This window comes from Seriola aureovittata, chromosome 7, assembly GCF_021018895.1.
Source record: "Seriola aureovittata isolate HTS-2021-v1 ecotype China chromosome 7, ASM2101889v1, whole genome shotgun sequence".
Classification (NCBI taxonomy): domain Eukaryota; kingdom Metazoa; phylum Chordata; class Actinopteri; order Carangiformes; family Carangidae; genus Seriola; species Seriola aureovittata.
In genome coordinates, this window is record NC_079370.1 from 23,413,924 (window position 1) to 23,439,264 (window position 25,341).

At 41.4% G+C, this 25,341-nt stretch overlaps 1 protein-coding gene across 1 annotated transcript in view; it reads right to left on the reverse strand.

Annotated features, from left to right (window-relative positions):
* Nucleotides 1-243: 243 nt before the first annotated feature.
* The window catches only part of LOC130172123 (proprotein convertase subtilisin/kexin type 4-like), a 177,801-nt gene continuing 152,703 nt past the window's right edge, over nucleotides 244-25,341 (reverse strand). Inside the window, exons 16-19 of the mRNA XM_056380558.1 lie at nucleotides 23,136-23,321; nucleotides 10,905-11,028; nucleotides 3,953-4,122; nucleotides 244-465 (exon numbers count right to left, since the gene is read on the reverse strand). Of these exons, the coding sequence (XP_056236533.1) occupies nucleotides 244-465; nucleotides 3,953-4,122; nucleotides 10,905-11,028; nucleotides 23,136-23,321 (702 nt within the window). The remainder of the gene's footprint in view (nucleotides 466-3,952; nucleotides 4,123-10,904; nucleotides 11,029-23,135; nucleotides 23,322-25,341) is intronic.

Sequence of the window (25,341 nt, forward strand, 5' to 3'; positions counted from 1 at the left end):
GAGCGCAGAGGCCCGCTCCTGGGACTATTTGTTTTTGGGGAAGGATTTATATGTTTGTGTGTGTTTTTGTGGCAGTGAGAGGGATTGAGTTTTAAAGCCAAGTTCGGAATCTACAATAAATGATCTCTGCTGACACTGAGGCCACACAGTCCAAACACAGCACATGGAATTGATTCACGATCAGTTGGCGTGCTGCACTGTGGGAAATAACAGTCTTTATTTAGCCATGGCTCATATTTGTTTCTACACCTCCCTACCCGTTGCCCCGTCCCTTCCCACTGCCTCCCTGCTCACAGTTCCTCCGCCTCCAGGATCTGAAGAGTCCGACTGTTGCACCTCCGCCATGACGACATCCTGGAGGATCTGCGATGGTGAGGACCTGATCTCTCTGATCACTTCATCTGAGATGGTGTCAGTCTGGTGAAGCTCCTCCCCAGCTGCAGGTCTCACGGAGGACTTCTGTAACTGTTGGACATGAAATGGGTGATGAACACCTGCTATGACACGAGGAAACTTGGTCTACACAAACTAACATGAGAAGCATACAGAGAAGCAACTACGGCTATAACAGTTCATTTCAATATTAGATAATCTGCTGATTATTTTTCTCAATTAATCATTTAATCAATTCATCTACAAAATGTCATAAAATAATGAATGAATCTTTTCCTAAAGCCTTCAATTTACCTTTTCTTGTCTTGTCTGACCAAAACCCAGAGATGCTCTGTTTACTACCACATAACACAAATAGAAGCAGAGAACCTTCAACAATTAAGGAGTTGGACCTAAGGAATATTGACTATTTGAGCAAGAAAAAAAAAAAGCATGAAGCAAACGATTAATCGATAATTAAACAGTTATTGATTTTTTTTTTCTGTTGAACAACTAATCAATTTTCAGTTGTTTCAGATGTAAAAGCAGCCACACAGACATTTTGGTTCCAAATGTGCTTAACACAATGAGAATGAAAACATACTTTTATCTAATTCATAAAATCACATAATAATGATAAAAACTGTAACCTTCTTTAAAATACTAAGAGACTGGACAGAAACACTCCCTAAATGTGTTTCCATACATGTGTTGTGGAAATCAGGTTAAAATTTGCACTAGGTTTGGTTGGAAACTTGACTACAGTATCTGGACTAAATCTGATGACATCATGAGGGGTTGTTTTCTCAAACAGCTCCTCCAGAGCCACAGACAACCCCCACATGACTAGTAGTATACTGTCAGCCACGTGATAAATCTGTGAAGAGGCCCTTTAATCTAATTCTAAAAAGCCTTGATTTTATTTATAGTTGTTGCGGTACATTATTCATTCTTGTTAAGACTCCTTGAGGTCCTCCGTCTGTTGCATTTCACACCAGCACCACTTGCAGCAGGGGTTGTGACTCCTTTGACATCCTTTTCCCCCTCCTTATGGATGTCACGGGTGAAAAGAAAAATTGAGAAAACACTCGCAGAAGAAGAAACAGGACATGAGCTGTTCAGACAAATCTGATTCAACTCTTGTTTTCTCAAGGAAAAAGACAAGGACAAACAGCTGAATTTGAAATCAATCAAAACCGGGGTCTGTCCACAGCAGTGACGTTCAGATTCCAGTTATGATTTGATCTTGGCTCAAGTTTTCTGTGAGTGTTGACGTCTCAGAGTTGTGAGGAATCCCGAGCCGGCAGCGTACAGCGGGGGTTTCAGTGATACAGTATTTACAAGGCATGAGGAAGTGGGAGCGCTGCAACAGACGGCAGCGTACACGGCGCTTTCAATTATTTCTCACAGCATTCATGAAAATAGAAGCACAGCGGGGCGTACAGTATGAACGACAAAACTATAAAAAGACATGGAGTGAAAAGAGAACTCCCAAGCCAAAATAAATGGCGATGTATGCTGTTGCTGGTGAAGAGCTCAGAATAGTGTATGTCTCAGAAATAGCAGAAATAGAAATAGTGTGGTGGAGCGCAGATAGGAAGAGCAGCGATGGAGCAAAAAACCTAAGCATAAGTAAGGACTGAGGTTGTAGTTCAGATTTGATATAAGTTTGCCTTATAAACCCGATAACAGGCCTCATGCCAGAAACCGTAAAATCAGCGGTCCAGGCCCGGTATAAGGGGGATGTGCCTTTCTCCACAGGAAAAATACACTTGTTTGACTTAAGAATTGAAATGTTTAGTCTTCCTGTGTTCCTGAAATAAAACGAGCTAGCAGCTCTAAGTGCTAGCATCAGCATGCTAACAAGTTGCTAAAGCAGCTCATGGCGCACTAAGGTCAAATTATATGCTCTCTTAGTCTTAAAAGATCATTAAGGATCCTTTTTTCTGCTTTGCAGTTTTGGCCATCATTTCTATAACAAACCTGACTGACTGCTCGTGTTGATCCCAGTTGTCAGGAATGAACCCGGTGAGCACAGTGTTATTATTAGTCCCGGGAATGACCAAAGCTACCAAAAAATAATATACAAGTAGAAATAAACTGGAACTATCCTTCAGACTGAAAGCTTTGGACGGGTAAATTTAGCATGTATCTGAGCAGTGGAATGCACACACACCTACAGTATATCCTCTCTGCCCTCTAACTCATCAACAGAAACAGATGATAACCAGCTTTTCCTGGAGCTGATCTCTTTCTCCTCCCTTAGATGAGAAGCTGTTAGTGAAGGAGAGAGAGGGAGAGCGAGGCTCACAGACAGAGATGTTTGTTTCCCAGCCCTTCCACTGTCTCTGTGGGACGACCCTCCCCATCCATCCCCCCAACCAACCCCCCAACCTAATGGATCAAACAAAGGACATCATTTGTAGGCCAAGTCTTTTCTGAGCGTCTCTCTCCTCAGCTCTGCATACCAATCCAATACAGCCCAAGGAAAAAAAGCCACGCTGTGGTACATGTGTGTGTGTGTGTGTGTGTGTGTGTGTGTGTGTGTGTGTGTGTCTGGGCCGGGGGTTGGAAGGTCTGTTTGCCTCTCCGCCAAGCATCGATTTATCCTTTTCTCCAATTTATTTCTCCTCCTAGCCTCTACGATCCATTCAGATCTGCCTCTAGGGGAGGAACTCGGGGTAAAGACGTTGTCAGGGCTCGTCGTTGCCTCCTAACACCGGCTCAAAACTCATCTACAAAACTCATCTACAGGCCCGGGGACCATGTACCCCTGCAAGGACATGTCGGGCAGCAACATGCACACAAACAGAGCTACCTGTCGTACACCGGCACTTTTTTGTCAGAGCTGTAATTGGCCTGATAATGCAGCATAAAGGACACAGACAGAAGGCTTCGATGATTGTGAGAGCATAATCCTGAGTCTGAAAGAGAATTATATTTGTTTCAGTTCAAACGCTGAGCCGGAAGATGATTAAGCAGAGCACAAAATGCCCTCTAATTTCAAAAGGGAGTCATACCCTCGTCTTTTTTTCTGCAGTCACAACTGTTGGAGAAGCAAGAATGATATTTAATTGTTCCTTATAATCAGGCTTAGACTCAGTGTATGAGCAGATATGATCAGAATAACAATATCTCAAGTCTTGATTCAACTGTCTGATCCCTATCTCTGTCTGTATGATTCTGACATTTTCAGATGTTATTACTCAGACTCAAGGATTTGTATCCTAAAGCCTTGACGGTGATGACAGTGTTCAACAGAAAATGCTGCATCTGCACAAATCCCTCTTTCATACACGTACGCACACGTAGAAAGGCACACACACAACACACACACACACACACACACACACACACACACACACACACACACACATGGCTGAGACCTGTGAGCCATTCTTCAGTGTCACAGTGAGCGACGCCTGGCACATCCTTACACCTGAAGTTGATCAATGCAGATATGTCCAGAGGGAAATTGAAATCCATAGGAAATTAGGTGGCGCCAGTGATTTATTGGAATAGTAAATCACAGTGTGTGATGTGTGAAACGTGTGTTCCAGGTCTGTGTATAGTACTGTACCTTGGGTCTGGCTGGTACGGTGATATCAGCCGCCCGCACCCTCCTGTCTCTCTCCATTTGGTAGATCCATTGAATCAGGTCCAGAGGGGGGCAACAGTCCCTCTGGTCCACCCCCCTGTGAGGGACAGGGTGACGCGACCCCATGGACACAATACTCTGCGGGGGTCTCTCTGGAGTACAAAAAGAGAAAGCATAGAACTACTGTTAAAGTGTTGTTTGGCACTGTCTGCCTCAATAGTTACGTTTTTATCCAAATGTCAAGTAAGTTTTTCACAAATGTTTAGAAAGTTTCCAAAAGGGTGAAACCCGTGTTAGGCCCCTAAATGCATCAAGTGGGTTGGAGAAAGAGATGAAAAGATAAAAATAAAAGAATAAAAACCAGAACAGGGTGTTCAGGGTCTCTTTTGTTGACTTAAAACCCTTGAATCTGTCAGTATTTGCTAAGTTTTGCTAAGTTACATTTTATACAGTACTTAAAGTTACAATCCTTAAGATTTTCATAAGATCAAATGTTTTTTTGATACAATTTATGAATGGCTTTGTTTTCAGCATTGGTTATTAACTGTATTTACAATCAGTAATTAACTCCCTATATAGTAGTTTTTAGTGGCAGTAGCAGATTTCTCCTTTCCCACACGAGGGCTGAGTTGTACTTGTACTGGTTATAGTGACTTATTACTTTGCCACATTGCTAATGCTACTGCTGCTAGGTCACATTAACAACACCCAAATGGCAAAACATATTTTATTGTAAAAAGGAAATGCGTGGTGACTAAAATAAAAAGGTGAATGTGGTATTTTTATGACATAGTAACTATGGCCATTGGATCATGATGCTAGCTGCATGTACACATGCACAACAAACAGGCAGGTTGAGTAGCTCTGAAGGGTTGTGTTACGCAGGGAGACACTGTAAAGTGTGAAACTGAAAAAGAAAAAAAAACAACTCACACAACCAGTGTTTACTTTGATTTAAGCATAAATAAAAGCTCTAATCCTACACCTGTTCCTCCCAGAACAGCAGCGCCAAAATGTCCCTTTAAAGGGGTTTCCTCAACTTCCCCTGCTTGTGAATGAAATCTGATCTGGGACCGTAAGACAAGCACACTTACAGTAGAAGAGTAATAAAAAATACATATCAGACACTGAGTAGTTGTGTGAGTCTCTTAGAGGAGATTGCAGTCATGCGAATGAATGAATGTTCACATAAATCCAGGAGGCTTTTTCTTGAGAATAAAACAGAGATAGTGTGTAGTGTGAACCCCAGCTGAAAAATCACCTCCTTACACACACACACACACGCACACACACACACCCCTTCCCTTACTGTTTTTTTTTCCTTTTCCAGGTACTCTGCTTGTGCTCTAGCTTGTTTTTGTCCTGCTTTAATTGCTTTTTTTTCTCTTTTTTTTTTGCAGAGAAGAAGAAAAGACAACAACAAGGCGGTGAGGGCTGCAGCTAATGGAGAGGCTGTAATTGTGAATGGAGGCATTCATCTGGAGACGTCGTCCATGAATTGTGCCGCACAATACCCAGCGCCAGGCTGCTCAGATCACCAACCAGTCACCAAACACACACGCAGATACACACATGCATGCACACACTGAACCCTTAGATCACTGGTGCTCAGAGGAGTAGCATAATCACACCTCCGCAGAGAGCAATACACCGAGGAAGGGAGGAGAGAAGGAGGAGAGGAGCTGGAGGGGAGGAGAGGAGGAAGAGGGGAGAAATTATACAAGGAAAGAGGAGGGGAGGGGGGAGAAGGAGGAGGAGAGGGGATGGTGAAATTGATGTTTCCTACCATTTGATTTGGGCCATAGAGCCCAGGAGGCAGATCAGATAGAGCCACACGCACACACACACACATATACACAAACACACACACACACACACACACACACACACACACACACACACACACACACAAACACACACGCACATAACACACACGCACATAACACACATGTTTTGGCATACAGCACATGCACATACCATTTGTATACAGACGCACAGAAATGACACAAACACACAAGGATACATGTACAGTTTCCTAGTCACACCCAAAGGACACTTACAGATATACTGACACTGACACACAACTATACATGCGTGCTTGGAAGTAAGCATGAATATACACACTTTGACAGACAGGTAGACACACACACACACACACACACACACACACACACAAATTCAAAACTATACATCCTTATAAACAGTATGTGCATAACTTGTCAGAGCTGAGAGAAGCATCTCATAAACCGCACGCTTCCCTCTACCTGCTGCAATAGAAAAACCCCCACACACACATACACACATACACACACACACACATACACACATACACACACACACACACACACACACACACACACACACACACACACACACATATCCCTCAGCCAAACAAACACCATTAAGCCAAAACACACAGAAAGACGGCTAAAAAAGACACAACAAAGCCTACGTGACGGTGTATAAAAAAACTCTAATCTCAGCGAGGCGAGACGAGGCACCTGTCAGCGCGGCGGCTCCTGCTACTACAGAGAAACATCAGGACACAACAACTCAATTAAACACACCATCCCTGTTCAATTACTGCCACATAATCACAGCAATTTACCTTCACTTGCCACACAGCCACCAAACAAACACACATGGGGGCATGCACACATACAGAGGCGGAGAAACATGCACAAATACACACACGGATGAGGCTGGATCACAAAAGACAACCAGGCTGGAGCTGTAGATTCATCCTACACATCCAGGAGTGTAAAGCTCACCACGAAGTATCTGCAGGGTAACTGCCATAAAGCAAACGTGGAGGATGTTGGCAGGGAGCAGTTCTAGTGGATGGCTGATTTACTGTTTCCCCTCAAAACAATTGCAAACATGTCCACTACAGTTTCTGTTCAGCAAATAAATGCATAAAACTGTCTTTGATCAGATTCTGTATATCAAATTGTAAATTACTGATTAATGATCATAGACATCAAAATCATCAGTCTACTCCAACTGTATAAAACACCCAGGTGCTTCAGCATGTTTTATTTATCTTATTAAATATAATTATTATTATTTTCCTACAATCATCCCCACATTTGTTGCCTTGTCCCCGATATTCTCTTCTTTGGATGACATAAATATTTTTCATTCCTGCCCAGAAATCACTTTAATCTAGTCTTGGTTGGGAAGGCAGGTTGGCAGAGTTGCTAGTTTATTTACCAAAATAAAAGTAGTCTACTACAACTGCCCTGCAATAAATCCTATTTTGATGAAGGACGTTATGTTCACTTGTTGTTGAAGTGTTGATTCAACTTGATGGTCACTGTGGAAGCTGCAGTCTGTGGTGCATGAAGGTAGGCTTTATTGCAGGTATGCTGTATTAGACTGCATTAGTTTAGGCTAAGTGTGCCTTATTAACTGGTGACTGTATTCCTTTTTTTTTTTAACTCCAGTGAATTACAGAGGAACAGAGGATTTAACAGAGGACACAGGGGGTCACAGAAAATCAGTATACGTTAGTTGCTTGGTAATTTCTGCTCCCACTGGGATGTGTGTGGTCTATAATAATCAGGGGGTAGACCTGGAACAGGACAGAAATCATTACAATCACTCCAGTAAAAACTGGAGATCCTTTAGTAATACTAAATATCTCTGGACAGGGAATGTGACTTTCCCCAGACAAAGATTCGGGATTTCACAAGCTCCTTGCTAAATGCTGACACACACTCTGACCAGGAAGATCTGAAGCCAAATGATAAGCATTAATAAATAATATTTGTACATTATATAGGCAAAACTGTATGCTGACACACTTGTGCACATACCATAGTATGCTTTTGCCCTGGGGCTGTTTTCATGGTTTGTGCTCTGCCCATTAGTTCCAATTAAGAGATATCTCAATGCCACAGCACACAAAGAAATTTTAGACAATAGAGTCTAAAATGTTTCCTTCTTCAAAATGACAATGCCACTCTGCACAAAGCCAGCTCCATGCAGAAAAGGTTTTCCCAGTTTGGTGAGGAGGAACTTGAAATTGATAATGCCTGCGAGCAAAGGCCTTATCGCCAAGTATCAGTACCCAACCTCAGTAATGCTCCGGTGGCTGAATGCCTGCAGCCAGTTTCCTAAATTCTATGAAAAGCCTTCCCAGAACACTGGACGCTCATCAGTTATAGCAGCATATTAATGTTGATTCTTAATAATTAATAATACCATATAGGTGCAATGGGTGAACCAAAGACCTTATAAAGGGGTGAAAACATTCTTTTGTTTACATGTTCACATACTTTTGGCCATGTAGTGTATGTGGCTACATGTGGCAGAGAGTACTACATCCTGTATCACGTAGGGAGACTGTGTACTGATCAACATCACAGCTCATGAAAACAGCCTCATGCAAGGGTGAATAAGTACAACTGAGTAAAATATGATCCATTATTAGCAAATAGGACATGCACATGTTCTAATCTCATATCCGAAGATGACACTTACACTAGTGTGAAATTTTTAGAAATACACTTATGTGGCTTCTTGCAGAGAGTTAGAAGAGAAATTTGACCACTCTCATGTTTATATGCTAAATAGAGTGCTGCAGGAATGAGCCCTAAAAACCCAGAAATAAGTTTGCATTTTAGCACCTCTGGTTCTCTCATCCTGAAGTCAATGGGCTTTATGGTTAGAAGCTTGAAATAAGGTCTGTAGTTAACACAAGCTCAAGACGTTTTTATGTTTCATTCTACGACATAAAATATGTCAGTTAATGCCCCAGTCATGATTTTTTAAGCTTTTACGTGTCTTAACAAAGGCAGTTACTAACAAGCGGCTAAATGAAACTACAGAGGTGGTCTGGGATGTTAAAGTCATCACCAGCACTCACAGGTCAGCCTTTACAGCCTCGTAGTGTTTAGACTTGCTCTCTTGCAAACTGTTACTAACTTTGTAGGAGGAAAGGCTTTTACAGAAGAGGTCAATTAAACTACAAGTTTGAAGTTCAGTAGCGGTGACGCGGAAACGATTTGACCGTGGTGTACTTCTTTAATAGCGTAACATTAGCTTTTTACTCCTGGTGATTGTATTGAGGCTTCAAAAATCATAAAGTGGTGTTCTTTTGTCAAATCGTGCTGAAGTATCATATCAGTATCATACACTTTTGTTCGTCACAGATCTTTTCCTCTTTTCTGCAGTAATCCAAAAGCCAATGTAAAAATCCTATTAGTTTCTTGTTGAGGGGACCAGGGTGATGCTAACTTCCAGATTGACCAACAAAAATACGTCATTCCTGCAGCAGAATGATGTATATATGAAACTAGATCTAGGAGATGGTTAGCTTAGCTCAGTAAAAAGGCTGGGAAGCAGGGGGCACATCTAGCCCAGAGCTATGTAAAGGTAAAAAGTCATCATACCAGCACCTCTAAAACTCACTAATGAAAATGTTGTATTTTGTTTGTTTGAGCTGTTTCCTGTTGTTTTATGCTAAAATAAACTAATAGCCTGTTGGCACTAGCTACATAATTAGCACGAGAATGGTATTGATCTCCTCATGTAAGTCTTGGTAAAATGCATTTCCCAAAATTTGGAGGTATTAATTATGCATTAATCACATGAAAAGCTCCAAACACTAATCAAACATATTCTACACACAGTGTAACAGGAGCTCGTCTGGAAATGACAATCAGCTACGTCACCAACGGCCGTGACGTTCAGAGCCAGCGTGTAAACTACTACAGAATGATGTCACTGGGGATAAGGCTGAGGAGCAGCAACACTGTACGAACCTGTGAATGAGTAGTGTGTGTGTGTGTGTGTGTGCGTGTGTGTGTAGACAGCAGATTGACTAACAGCTTGAACTTGGGTTAGATCCAGGAGGACAGAGAGGGATACATGGATGGATGGAGAGAGAGGGAGAGGAGGAGGGGGAGAGCCATTGATTTCTCAACAGAGAGATCAGCATCTTGACAGAAAGAGACGAGAGATCAACAGAGCAAGACACACACACACACACACGCACACGCACACGCACGGGCACGCACACGCACACACACGGAAAGGGAGAGAGGGTTCTCACTGCGGCCCTCAGGTGAAATTCCATGACTTTTCCATCTCTTTCCAGTTTTCCGTAACTGAGCTAGAGCAGTTCCTCCTTCCTCGTAGTCTGGTTTTTAATAAAGTTGGGTTCAAATTTGAGTAATAGTTATAAATAAATCCATCAGTAAAATTTCCCAACTTGAACAGCACATTTGTTAAGGTCCCTGACTTTTCTTGGCTATCTATCAAAAGTCCATGATATTCCAGGACCTCCATGACCGGTGGGAACCCCCTCTGACAGAGATCAACAGAAAAGTCTGGTTCGGTGTCTCTCTCCCAGCATGCATCGGTGATTCTAACAACCCTAAAACCCCCCGACAGGGACAGGGAGGATGGTGCTGTGGCTTCGTGCCGGCGTGGCTAACGATGTGTGCATGTGTGTGTGTAAGTGTGTGCCTGTGTGTGTGTGTGTGTGTGTATGGAGGTCGTGGGCACCGGGGGAGCTGACACACACTGTGGAGGAGGGGGTGGGATTGGGGAAGGGCAACCAGGGGTCATGCTGTAATTACACATCACAGTCCCTGTGGTCAGTGGCCCGACTGACTTCTTCTGACTACACTGGCTCAGTCGCAGAAGCAGAGATGGCAGGTGGGAGACAGGTGGTGGAGGGAGAGGAGCGGAAGGAAGTTTTTACTTTCTACTTTACACTCAAAAACTTGGGATTGATCAGAACATTTATATACTAAATGTGCATCTTTTTTTTCATTTCCCACTTCATAATAAACTTGTACATCAATTAACTTGGCTCTCAGTGGATGCAGTTTAGCAAAAGTAAACTCAGTGCATTAGTCAAACCTCTACAATAAGCAGTTTACATGAGTTCAAAGTTCTGCGAGCGGCCGACACTTTCACATACCGTGCATGGTCCTGTGTGGGTGGTAGGTGCCATAAAGGATGAGTGTAACACTGAGCAAGGCTCCGGCTGCCTCCTCTTCAGTCCCCCTCACACAGCCCCTCACTGTGCCTTTGTGGTCAGTTACCTGGAAACAAACACATTAGAAAGGGAGTCATGAAATGATTTATGTTAAAAACTTCCAGAAGTTAACACCATAGATCCACAGGAGAGAAAGAGGAATCACTGAATGATAATATGTTAAGACCTGAATGATAGTAAATGATTAAATGTTGTCCACCTGTCCCTCCAGCCGTCCTAAACCTATAAAGAGCTCTGAGGAAAGTGTAGTGAAGTCATGGCATGTATGCACACATTAGATTAGGCAGGCACACAGTCAAGCAAACGTACATTCATTAGAGACAGTGGCCTATTTTACGCTGCAAATAGTTTTGTGTATTCGATGATCTGTTTCATGTTTAATTTATTGTGTTACTTCGAGGTCACAAGCAGCTTCTACAAAAATCAAGCCTGTTAAATGATGCATTATCGCATAGGAAGACAATAAAATTCCACCACACCACATTCTCAAGAAACTAAATATGATAAGTTTTGATCTTTTGATGATATTTAACTGGCAGGCTCAGAAAGTGCTCAGTGGCATGGTGGTGGTACATGGTAATGGGAACCGTAAAGTCCCTGTTGTGTAAATCCTCGTCTGGACAGTCAGCCTTTTCTGTTCAGGGGTCAGTATGTGAAACTCCTTAAACACCAAACTCAACATGAATCACGACTGGGATCATTTTGTAACGGGTTTTAATGAGAAATTGGTCACGTAGTCATGAATGATCAGGTGCTCTTCAGTGAGGTTTATTGTGAGATTTTTGTAAAATACCATGTTGTCAAATTGCCTGAAAACCACCTCATTTTTTTTTGCGACATTTAAGAGTTTCTCACATGCTTCCATTACCCATTTTTAAGTTAAATTTCAAACTTCGCATGAAGCAGGTTAATGGAAATGCACCTACTGTTTGTGTTTCGTGCTTTCCTTTGTGTGTGTTTTTTTTTTAGGTATTAATAGAACAGTTTTTCACTGTGTTCCTGACACAATGGGCAGATATCATGTATTTTGATTGTGGCTTTAAGCGATTGCAGAGGTGGATGCGAGTCACAGGATATGATGTCGAGCAAGACATTACACTAAACTTGACAAAAAAAAAAAACTCTACTTTGACTTAACCACCAATTACTCATGACATCACAATAGCTAGAATAACTTGATGATCGGCAGCAAATCATCTTAATTTTCCTGACAACTGATCTGCAATGATGTTGGAACAGTTTACTGATATATTCAAGCAAGCTTCATGTTTTTAATCAGTGCAGAATGTTGGTTTTTCTGGTTTAAATAACAAAGTCAGCTGTGGCTAATTAACATTTAATGCTATAAAAAAATAAAGCTTGTCGTCTGGTTAATGTGTTCTTGGCAGACCAGCGTCTGTGCTCTTCCAAAGACCATTTGCGAGGTACAGGACCTGCGTCCTCTCAAGTGGAACAATCTATCATGTCATGTCAGTTATATAATTGTTCATATCTCCCAGTTAAACTGTCATTTATCTTGTACCAATATTTTCAGCTGATCACCTAAGTAGTCCTGAATCAAGTAGCTTGTGAAACATAAGATCTAAAAGAAAGTACATTTCATATCTTCTGCTGCTCATTTCACTTTTATGATTAAAAATCAAAATATTAACTTCACTTTGACCTCTATACACAGACTTACTTCATCATGTCAGACCCAGGAAACACTCCTTTAGTCCAGAGCTGGTCAGACAGACCAGAGCAGCTGCCAGGCCTACCTGTTTGTGTGTGTGTGTGTGTGTGTGTGTGTGTGTGTGTGTGTGTGCATACTCAACAGTGGCTTCACTTCTTACACACTTTCTTGTGTTGTAGTTGTAAAAAGAGGGCCATTTGCCCATTAACACTCATTAAACATAATGACCAAATGAAAACATGTTTTTAGAATTTTTTTGCAAATTTATTAATAAATCATATTAATCATAATAATTTATAAAAGTAATCAGACCCTCAACTCAGCATTTTGTAGAAGTCCCTTTGGCAGCAATTAGGAGCTTTGAATACAGGTGTGAATACTTTTTTAAATAAAAGATTTCAGTTTTTGATTTGTAATAAATTTGTAAAAACTTCTAAAAAAACATGTTTTCTTCTTCAAGTGTAGCTTCACTTGCAAAAATATGTTTGTGTGTGAGAGAGCGTATGTGTGAGTGCTCTGAGCCGACCAGAGGCCGGGCATGTCGGCCCCCAGCCGAGCGCCGCATTGATTTGTTGTTGGTAAACAAACAGCTGGACGCTACAGGTAGATCGATATGCCTCTCATGCCTCCCAGCCTCCCAGCATGCCTTTCTACTGAGTCGACACGGCTCTCCTAGGAGCTGCGACCCTGCTGTCGCTGGGAAACCTCATGAGTCAAATATTTTGAGCTGCCTGATTGTTTTTATTTGAGCTGGAGTTCATTTTTAACATAAAGTTACTCCTCTGACACAATCTTGAAATCTATGACTTTACAGTACACTTTTATGTAGCAGTAGAAAATCATGTTGTCATGTTTGGTGATGGTGTCAGACATAAGTGCACTTATCTCCACATAAACCGGCCTCTAGTTGCCTATCTATCACTAATAATTGGGAAGAAATAAGCACTTATTATACTAATGCCATGGTTAAAATGATGTGTAACTACAGTGGAATAAAAACTGTGAGAACTACAAACAGAGAAAGACCAGGGCATAAAGAAAGGAGAAATTAAACAGACTTTTAGACAAAAGAGGGACAAAAAAATGAGAGGATTAGCAGAAGGAGAGGAACAGAGGGGAGAGGGAGAGGATTTCAAAGCCAGAGAGAGAAACTACAGAGAAAGAAAAAAGAGAGGTGGGAGGATTAGTGATAGGGGAGAGATGGCAGGATATCGAAACAAGTGAGTGTCAGGGAAAGGAAAGTGAGACTCAGCGATAGAGCATGAGCCTGAGAGGAGAGAGAAGTTCAGACAGAGATGGTAATACAGAGGTGGGACAGAGACAGAGACAGAGAGGAGGAGGGAAAGCATGAGCGAGATGAAAAGAGAGAAAACACAGCAGCAGCTTTTCAATCCAGAAGAAATCTTACTATCAACTACACTAGGTGACAATGAGATATTTGCTTTGTGGTTCTCCATTTATTTCTACTAATTTAGTCAATTTACTAGTTATACGGAGTCAACCTGTGAAAACACATGTATAATGTCTTCTGTGTCTCTGTAGGAGATTTCTAATGTCTGAGAATATCACACAAGCCCTGCCTCAACATCACACCTGGGTTGGACATTTTACAGAAAGCCTGCATTACAAACTGGGGCTTTGAGTTTAAAGGATGTGGGCGTTTACCAAGAACACTGGGTCTATTAACGTTATAATATGTAACTTTTCCACATACACACATACATACATACATACATACATACATACATACATACATTACATTATCCCAAATGTTTCCAGCAATTCTCAAACCTATAGAAATTCATGATTTGAATCATGGTAACGCTCTGTTTCGTTTGGTTGCCTGTCAATGACATCATATCCCCTGTGCGCATGTGTCAGTGTCTTTTTTACACGTTGGTCGTTTTCAACTGTATTTTAACCAGATGAAGGGTTTTAGTCATCAGACGTCTGGATCTTAAGTTACCAGATAAAAAAGCCAAAAAGCAGTTCAGCTCCAAGCTGCTCCTAGACGTCTTGTGTCCGCCAAAGAGCATCATGTGAATGACTGATTTTTAAAGCGAAACTGCTGTATTTGTTGTTTCTACCAGTTTTAACCCCTGGTCTGTTTGTTCTGGAGAGGAGGAGACCTCTGTGGAGAATCTGGCTCCTGGTAAAAACCTGCTGACCGACTGACACTGAAGGAATCCAAACTGGGAGAATAAAATGACAATGGTGGTGAATACAACAACTCCCATGATCCCACGCTACTTCACAACGTCACCAAACGCCGCCTTTTTATTATTGTTTTCACTGAGAGACCGCCAGCAGCAAAAGTTAAATACTGTGCACAGAAGTGTAGGATCCAGGGTTTTTGGGAGCTTGACTCATATTAGGGACTAAAACGATTCAAGCTCATTGGCTTGTTTCTTTGATTTAGATTTTTGTATGTCTCTTGCAAGTCCCTCAACTTTTTTAATGAGCAATACTGAATTTCCAATGTGCCACTTTAATAATGAATTACCCAAGGGTTGAAACATTTTGTGCCACCTGTCAATGTGAATGAAAATGCTTGTTAAGAGTTGTAGGACTGTGAGTGGATTAGAGAAAGGAACGAGGATTTGTGCTTTGACGGTTGTTGGTTCAAATCCCAGGGCTGGCTGAGGAAATGTATAAGCGAATGATCTTCTTTGTGGTAATCCACTTTTCCTCTTTTTCTTTTTACATTTCTAGGTCTTTGCTGCTCAGCCCTAAATGTTTAGTAGGTGGCATGTTCTCTCTGTTCTCTTCAAGTGTCCCAGTGAAGCCACGACAGACTGACAGTGAGTCAGCACAAAACCAGGACTGAAAATGAAGCAGACGCAGAACCGGAACTCAGACGTTATTGAGTTTCTTATTTACACCTGCTTTTTTTTTCCTGCTGTGACATGTCAGAATGTCCTCTGTGAAAAATACCTGTAGCTCAATCTAACTATCATGTTTCATATTCTGCCACAAGGTGAATGAATGTTTTTCCTGGGATAGACTTGCCTCGGTTTGGGATAGACTTGACAGTAATTAATTGGATCTAAATTAAGTACTGAATCTGCTTATCTTATCTGACTCCTCTTGAATCCCTTACGAATCCATCTAGGTTTAGCTTTTGACAATTTTATGGTCAGTCTTGAAAAGAAGAATACCCTGCACACTGCTCTTGCTTAGCATCACGATTTATTGATCTTCCTAACATTATGGGTGATCAATAATTGTGATGCACACGCAGAGAAATAGGGGAATCTTTTTTTTTGTAACCAAAGGTACATTTTTCCGAAAAGTGAGCAGAAATGAAATGGTCCTTAGGGTGATAACTGTGGACCTTTGTTCATTTTAAAGGTACAAAATCATTGCCTACAGCAAAGAGTATATAATTGTACTTTTAACAAGATGATGGTTCAGGCAGATGATGCTGCAAATCACTGATTACAAAATCTTGATTTAAATAGAGAGTTAGGTTTGTTGTAATAAAACAGGCGACAATTTCCATTCAATTCTTGGTCTGGGAATAAATTTATCAGCTTCATTAACAACATAGTTGGGTGTACATGTAAGTGATTTCAGCTCGTCTTTACATTGTTATAATGGTTTTAACAATGTTGTAGGGTCATGAGGCAGGCTTACAAAGCCGGTGTTAAAACACTGAATTAATTGAATCGAATACAGTATGTGAGTTATGAATTTGCATTTTATAAGTGTACTTTTACTAAACTTTGCTCCTGTTTTGTGTATGAGACCAAATTAAATTTTGCTTGGTTGCACCGGTGATTGGAGAACGGTTCCTTAGGTCTTATTCTTCAGCCTTATGTTGAAGAGCACTGCTTTTTCTCATGTACAAATCAGTTCTATCAGAAGAATACATTGAAGCGTACATATAAAATGTTGATTTTGTCAAAATATTGACAAATAATAATTGTCAGTTTTTTAAAATAAATTTTGGTCAGTAACTGTAAATGATTTTTTCTCTGAATTTGGGGGCATGTTTCTGCTTAATAAAGATACAAAATGACATGTCATGCTTTCCAATGCACCTAACCTCCCTAACCTGCATAAGACGTGGATGTGCGGATATCCTCACAACCAATTTTATGCCACAAAAGTTTTAGAATAATATAGTGTTCAAGAAATTAAATTCAATGAATGATATTCAAAGTACTAAAATCTACATTTGCCGTGCAGACATTTTGCTGCTAATAATATAGCCTATATTTATTTTAAGATTTGATACAAGAGATGTTAGTGAACATGTGTTTACATATTCTAATAGAGGTAAAACCGAACTCAATTATTTTGAATTGTCCTGACATTACAAAACATTATTTGATCATAAACTGTACAGCGGTAAATACTGTATATTATCTTTTAGTCTATTGAAATATATTCTTTTCTACTTTTTTTTATAAATCAGCTGATTTGTATTAACTTGACAACTGACACGTATATCTCAGTACTGCAGCTGTTAATAGTTGATATTTTGTGCTGATATTCAACATATTTATATATGACTTTTAAATAATTCAAAAAATGTTATTTTGACAGAAACTGAGCATGAACAAGAATCGTAAAACAAGTGCACTTGTGTGGAATCAGATATAAATGTTTGATTGGATTAAATTCAAGTATCCAGTGAATATTAATCCATTAAGCACAAACAAGAATAAAGTGAAACCATCACCTACCACACCGTTTAAAACAAGTACAGTTCATCACAATGGAGACAAGACAGAGGCATAACCTGTTTATGTCCACGTCTAAATAACTCTGTGTTATTACTTTAACCTCAGCACCTCAGCCTGCAATTATACTGGGCGACTACCAGATGTAAAACGTGAAACAGGAAGTTGTTAGAAAACAGCACACCACTGGGTTTACTGTCGTGGAAAAAGCAGCAGCTTCCAACTAAAACCCCAAAAAGGAACCTGTGAGTGTTGGCTGTGCTGTGAGGGAGGCAGTGTCAGATGGGAGGGGAGGAGGAGTCTTGCTGCGTCTACATATGTAAAGCAGCAGGGAAGCAGCAGTGTGTCAGACTGAGGCTCTGGCCCAACCTGAGCTCCTCGCTGCTCCCTCCAACACATCAATCATCCAAAACAGGGCCATCATAGCCACACTGCATGCTGGGAGACACACACATGCAGGCGCACGCATGCACACGCACGCACACGCACGCACACACACACACACACACTGCAGCATGCTTAAATACAAACAACTGAACAAACACACACAGGGTTGCACGAACACTAACATTCAAATTCTACACACACACACACACACACACAAACACACACATTGCACAAATACTCTATGTAGTGAATTGATAACACACATATACACTCAAAAGTAAAATTTACAGATACGTACAGTAACACAGTGCACACACACACACACACACACACACACACACACACACACACAAACGAACAATGTGCAACATACACAAATGTAAGAACGTAACACACTGCATAGTGCATATAGTAAATAACGCAAACAAACACCTACAGTGCGTATAGTATAGACACACACACACACTCAAACACACACACACACAGGCGTGCACACAAACAGAGTCACACTCTCTCTGCCTCCCAGCCTCATACAAAGCACGCAGACAAACAGAAATAGGTATCCTGTGCCCACAGGGTGCCCTCGCCCCCGACCATCTGTGACGGGTGCCAACACACAGTGGGTGATATTTACATGGAGACCCACCCCACCTCCACACACACACACACACACACACACACACAGAAAAAAAAGAAAAGAAAGAAATACCCACAAAGGGCCGCTCGGATCGCTTGATCTCCCAAAACTCATTAAACATGCAGATATATGCAAATATATGCACCTCTAGAAATCCACCTTGGGCCAGAGTGAGTGAGTGAGTGTGTGTGTGTGTGTGTGTGTGTGTGTGTGTGTGTTGTGTGTGTGTGTGTGTGTGTGTGTGTTTGTTGTTGAAAATACACATTTGTGTGAATGTGCGTGTGAATGTGTTTCCAGTGTTGCAACCACGGAGGCTTCGACAGTGTGTCTGCCAAACTTGATGCTGTGTGTGAGTCGGTGTAGCTAGACTCTGTTAAAGTCTGGAGATGTTTTTACACTTGTTTACCAGAGGTAAGTGGCACCTTTCTCTGTTGCATCAAATTGTATTAATACCTCTGAAAGTACCACAACTTTATTTAGAAATCTAAACTAACATCACCACTTCAAACGAGGCAGAACTTTCTTCACTCCTCATCCTCTTTCATCATTTCTAGTCGTCTCGTTTGGATTAAAAACTGTGGACAACGCCGTGTAACAACACTCTCACATATTCAAACTAAAATTATAACATTAATTTTACAATTAGTGAGTTTTTAATTAATATACTGTAACCACCCGCACTAACAGACTGTACCTGCACTACAATACAGGTCTACAAGACGACAACCAGTTAATGGAGTAATGATCAAAAATCTTAAAGAAGTAAAACTTTGTCATTCATTTTTCCTGACAATGTAAAACATCATTATCATTATAAAGTGTGCAGAGGTACATGTAGTGCCTATAGTGTTCTGTTGAGTCTTCACTGAATTCTTTACTTTTTAAAAGATTAACTTTGTTGTACTTTTTGTAAGTATAAAAGTATAGCAAACATTCTGTGTTTTAGCCAGAGGGTCATTTAAGGGGTGGAAAGCCCCTGAAACAGTTTAGACATTTTATTGTTTCTGAAACTCAAGATAAGAAACCATCTCTTGACATATTTTAGAGCTCTGTGTGGAATCAGATCTCAGTATTTCAGTTTGAGTTATCACCTTCCTACAGAGAATTTTTCTATTAGCTACATGAACTGTACATCTTGAACGCAGCAGTTCTTAAATTATCTGCTGGTAATTCTGTTATCAGTCTGTCTGTGTGTGTTTGGTTTGTGTAATCTGTTGAAGAAACAAGAGGAACAGGAGAGACTCCAGACGCATCGGGGAAGATGATGGTAAATATGTGATCTGTCAGTCATGGCCGGCATGGGTCGCTGTTTGTGTGTGTGTGTGTGTGTGTGTGTGTGTGTTTGTGTGTTACCACAGTGCTGCAGGCTAAATAGTGCCATTATATTCCTACAGCACCACTAGTCACAGTCATCTTGAGTCTCAAAGTCCTCTGGGAATCAGAGATGTCTCTGCTCAAAGACCGCTGTCACCCTGCTACACACACATCTGCACGCACGCACGCACTCACGCGCGCACACACACACACACACACACACACACACACAAACTCCCTGTAGGCATGGCAGCATGGAGCCAGGTGGGGTAGAATGGAGAGTGATGTGTATTTGTATTTATATTTTTAACTTATCTTTGTGTGTTTGTGGATGTGCAGCTTAGCACAATAATCCTAGTACAAAGGTGATGAATGGCCTTTAGTATGTTGCTTAAAGCATTGAAAAATTACATTTAAAAAATTCTACAGAAACAAATCTGACGTGAACCTTTGTCCCTCATACTCTCATCTGATTCACAGAACGCACTGACGATGTTGTTGCACACTTAGAGCACCACAAACAAATTCTGTTTACCTTGAGTGTATTGTAGCAGATTTCACAGGAGGAGGATCCAAAACTAACTCTAGATACGACTTAGGTAAGCGAGAAAATACTGTCTTTTTAACTCTTTTTGTAAATTGGGTGAACTGACCTTTTAAATTAACCTTAAAATTAATGTCATTATTGATACTAGCCATAAATGAAATGTCTTAAACTGTCATAGTTTTCTATTTCCTATAAAACCTCTTACCTCTTAGCTCTGCATGAGAGGATCAGAGGGAGACAGGCATAATGTGTGTGTGTGTATGTGTGTGTGTGAGAGAGAGAGAGCAAGAGAAACCAGAGATAGAGAGAGTTAGAGATAAAATTGGAGAGAGAGAGAGAGAATGAAGAAAGATGAAGGACACACAGTGTCATTGACACAGAGTCAAAATCATATCTGATAGACTTTTATCTGCTTATGAACTATCCTTAATGGTTGTCATTCATATTGATGCTTATATATTATGGGTCTGAAATCATGTGATTAATCATGTCAGTCTGTTTTGAATGCATACTGCACACTGCTGTTTGTTGGGTTTCTATACTGTGCAATACTGCCTGCAATATTGTCTCTGATCAACAGTAAAAGCACCGAGCTGAGCTGAGGCGTCACAGATGGCGGTAGAGCGAGCACAGCGGAGAGCAGATACGAGAGGAGAGAGAGAGAGAATGTTTCCAGCCCTGCGGTCTCGTCTCCTTCACAGCGCTGGAAGGTCAGCCGAGCCTCGAGCCATAACACTCGCTCCCTTTTCACTTCAGTCCCGCTTTTATTCCAGCAGCAACACAGCGCTTTTTTGACAATTGTCATCATGACAAATCAATATAGACTCTCCACAGACCCTCGTCCTCCTCCTCCCTCCTCCTCCTCCTCTGCTGCCCTTGAGTTTTTAAACACTGATCCAGCAGATAGTCCAGTTAAACTCTCTTCCCAGGGCCTCCATTTTATAGTTTACCCTTCACTCTCTACCATCCCTCCTTCTTTCTTTTCTATTAGTCCTGTTTGTCCTCTATTTCTCTTGTCTAGTCCTCTGTTTCTGTCTGAGTACCATTTCAAGACTTCCCTGGCATGGCTGTTTGTCACAGGCAATTCTGATTTTCAAAACAGCACAGAAAATATCAAAATCCATCAAATAATAACACATGTAAAGAGATTTTTTTACCATAATAGTACAAATTGTTACTTGTAAAAGTGACTAAATAGCCAAAAATAGATCATTAGTAGAGACTGTAATGTATTTAAAAGCCAGTTAGGGTTTAGTCAATGTTGTTTCAAGTTTATTTTTAGGTGTGTGTTCCCTTCATACGTTGTAACACTCCATCTTACATTTGGCACCCTGCATTTGTGATTGTGTGTTTCTCATGTCTCTCTCCAATCTATGGTAAAGTTGACAACCAGCGTTAAACCAATCAGTGTGTCTGTGTATATGCTGATTAGCGGTGTGCTATGGCACGCGCAACGTCAGATGCGAGTGTTAATTCGTGTTGCGAGCATCACGGTGACTCGTCTCGGCCCTCGGGTAATGAGCAGAGGCGCTGTTATGTGGCTCGGCTTCACAGTGGTTCCTCCCTGTCTCTGCGACACACCGGGTCCTGGTAATTGGTCACAGAGGGGACAGTAAATCTGCACGAGGACGTGGGAGAGACACAGAGGTAGAGAGAGAGAGAAAGTGTGTGTGTGTGTTTGCATGTATGTGTGTGTGTGTGTGTGTGTGTGTGTGTGTGTGTGTGTGTTTGCAGGAAGAGGTAGGTGATAGAGGACAGGGGGCGGGTGTCTTTCATCTTCACAGCTTTTTCTCTATAAACCTCCAACTGTTTACAAGGACTGATGCCTATTTGCACACACACACACACACACACACACACACACACACACATACATACACAGTGAGAGCCCCCCCCCCCCCCCCCCCCCCCCCCCCCACCTCTACCACCTCTACTGCTACCACCCACACGTATATACAGTAAATGACCTCAGTGCGCTGCTGTCTGTGAGTATGGATTCTAATCAGACGTCGGCAGTATTGTGTCTGTCAAACTCGGCCAAGGTTACTTAACCTTCCAGTCTTAATTTCCCTTCCATTTTAGCTCCTTCCTCCATATCAAACATCAGCACATTTATGAGAGAAAAAAACAGGAAAAGAAGAGTGCGGGGAGGAAAATGAAGATTGCCATGCTTGGCTGAAGCTCGGAGATGAAAGTAGAGGATGATTCACATTGCTATGGCAAAATGAACTGAACCAAGCTGAGCTGAGCTGTGCTGTGCTGGGCTATTTTTAAACTTCTATACGCCACGGCTACTGGAAGAGGACAATGTGAAGCAGAGCAAATCATTTCTATATCATGGGAGAAGGTATGTGAAATAAGTTTTCCAGGAGGGTATGTGAAAATTAGTAAACAAGCTTTGCCAAGAAGGCGTTTTCTGGGGTAGATTTTGTGAGCTAGCATTGTTACCTATCACTTGTTCTCACAGATACAGAGGGCTTATACAGACAAAAAAACGAATTCTTCGCTGGATTCAAAGTCATATCAAAGGCAGAAGAGATGCTAGTAAAGCTTACAATTTCTAGGCCATCTACAATAATATACCCGTCAAAACAACACAGGTGAATGAACTGTGTGATTTTAGTGCAATTTCTACTTATGTAGATTTCAAAGTCGCCAAAACAAAAAAACAACAAAACAAAAAACAACAGGCTTTGAGCTAAATGCTTACAGAATGCTAACAATGACAATGTTAACACGCTGATGTTAAGCAGGTCTAATGTTTACCATGTTCACCATCTTAATTTACTGTGTTAGCATGCTTAAATTAGCTAATTAGCACTGAACACAGTTGAGGATTAGCTAGGTGCTAGTGTGGCTATAAATGAAGACGAACAAAAAGCAAATGGCAGCTGATTATTTCTCTCACCCGGAGGGTCCAAAGGCCTCGTGGCTGCTCATCCCAGCAGTGCACAGTCATCAGGGTCCAGTTTCTCAGGCCGGCTGTAGAGGCGTCGTTAGGTCGTGTGTCCAGCAGAAGTGATACTGTGCCGCCTGGAGACTCCAGGCTTATGGAGAGGTCGCCACGACACACAGCGCTGATGCTCACTCTCACCTGGTGAGAGACAGGTGGCAAGGAATGAAAAAAAGAGGGAGGTGTGTGAATAAGGAGACTGATGCGCTGATATCAAAGACGGAAAACAAGAGGGAGGAAGTGGGTGTGCAGAGACAGAGCAACGTAAACATGTTATCTTCCATTGATGATGAGGGCTTTCTTGCAGCTTGTCAATACCACTGTTTGACATCCTGTGGCTGTTTATTGAGTGTGACAGAAAAAAGGGAAATAATGACTTCTCTTTATTCTTTTAAACATACTTGACAGATTAAATAGTCACATTTTTACTTTAAATGTCAAGTAACACCCATTCAAACCAATCATACACATTTTAAAGCAATAGTTTAACATTTTGGGAAATATGCTTATTTGTTTTTGTACGGCTCAAACAAAAGACATATAATGTGTTCATTAATGAGCTCCAGAGATGCAGTTTGGTGGACTTTGTTGCCTTTGCACAGAGCCAGGGATACCTGCTTCCCCACTTTCAGGCTACGTCCACATTACTACGTTGGAGTATGTTGCACTTGAGTTTTTGAGCACCGAAAACAGAGACCTTTGGAAACAATGACGTAAACACCCACAGTGGCTCACCAATTGGGTCTTATCTGCCTCGACTACAAGTGGTGAATGCAACTCGAATAATGAAATATAAGTGTTACTGAACTTCTTAATTCTGCTTTTTAACACTGTAGCTGTCATTGCTGTCCCTCACTGCACTGCAGCATTTCCAGATCAGAGTCACTCTGACTGACCGAATCTCAAAGTGTCACATTTATCTTCTCAAATGAAAACAGTGTTTTCAAATGAAAACGTTCTCCGTCCGTCAGTCTCTCCGTCCGTCAGTATTGTGGACTTGGCCTCACTCTTTGTGCTAAGCTAAGCTAACTGGCAGTAGAGTCATACTTTCCCTTACAGACATGAGAGTGGAATCACTCTTCTCATCTAACTCTGGGCAAGTGAGCAAACAAGTGTATTTCCTAAGATGGCAAACTATTCCTTTAAAAATATGGGATTGCTGTACTCATTATTGATATCTGAGAAGATAAATGTGACACTTTGAGATTCGGTCAATCAGAGTAACTCTGATCTGGAAATCCTGCAGTGCAGTGGTAACCTGCTCTATTTAAAGTTTAAATCCAAATCAAATGAGTCGAGCTGCAGTATTGTGTGTCAGAGATGGAAAAACCAATGATCTGTCCATAGCCACCCAAAGATGAAGACAAAGACGTAGAACAGACACAGCGACAAAGATGGCTGAGGGGATTATTAGCTAAATGATTTAAATAAGCGTATGTACCCCTCAAACCCCCAACCCCTCCATCCCCTCCCAGTAAACACTCTCCCTGTCCCTGTTCATCACAAGCAGCACATCTGGTGTGACAATGGCACATCGCAGAGAGAGCCGCCAAGCTGCAAAAAGACTGACAGCCCGCTCCTGTTTACGGCGTGTTACCACGGCAACACGTCCATCAATCACACCTCGCAGCGATGGTCTGACCCACGCGTTCTTCCAGGGAGCAGAGCCGCAAAGATGAAGCCTTTTCAATTTACATGCTGACACACTCCAGCTCTCTCTCTCTCCTTGCTATTTCACAAGTACACACACTCACAAACACAGATAACTCGCACAAACCCAAATGTGCACATACGTTGACACATGCAGTATGTATGCCTGCTGACACAGTCAAACATAAACACATTTGCATGTATGCGCCTGTGCTCAAGAAAACGCAGTTATGCCATTTTCTACAAATGACACAGCCGACACAGCACACCTCACAGTGTGATCCTTTTGTTATCTCTTCTATTCTCAGATAAAACACATGACACAGAAACCTGAAAACAATTTGTATGAAATCTTCAAGCTTCCCCAGTTGTTGGCAGAAGTTAAGTTTTGAGCATTTCTTGATTTGTATCTTGTCAAGGGCAACAGGGAACAAAGGCTGTAGGATCAGATTTACAGCCGAACCACAAAATAGTTATATAAGAGAATATCTATCTATCTATCTATCTATCT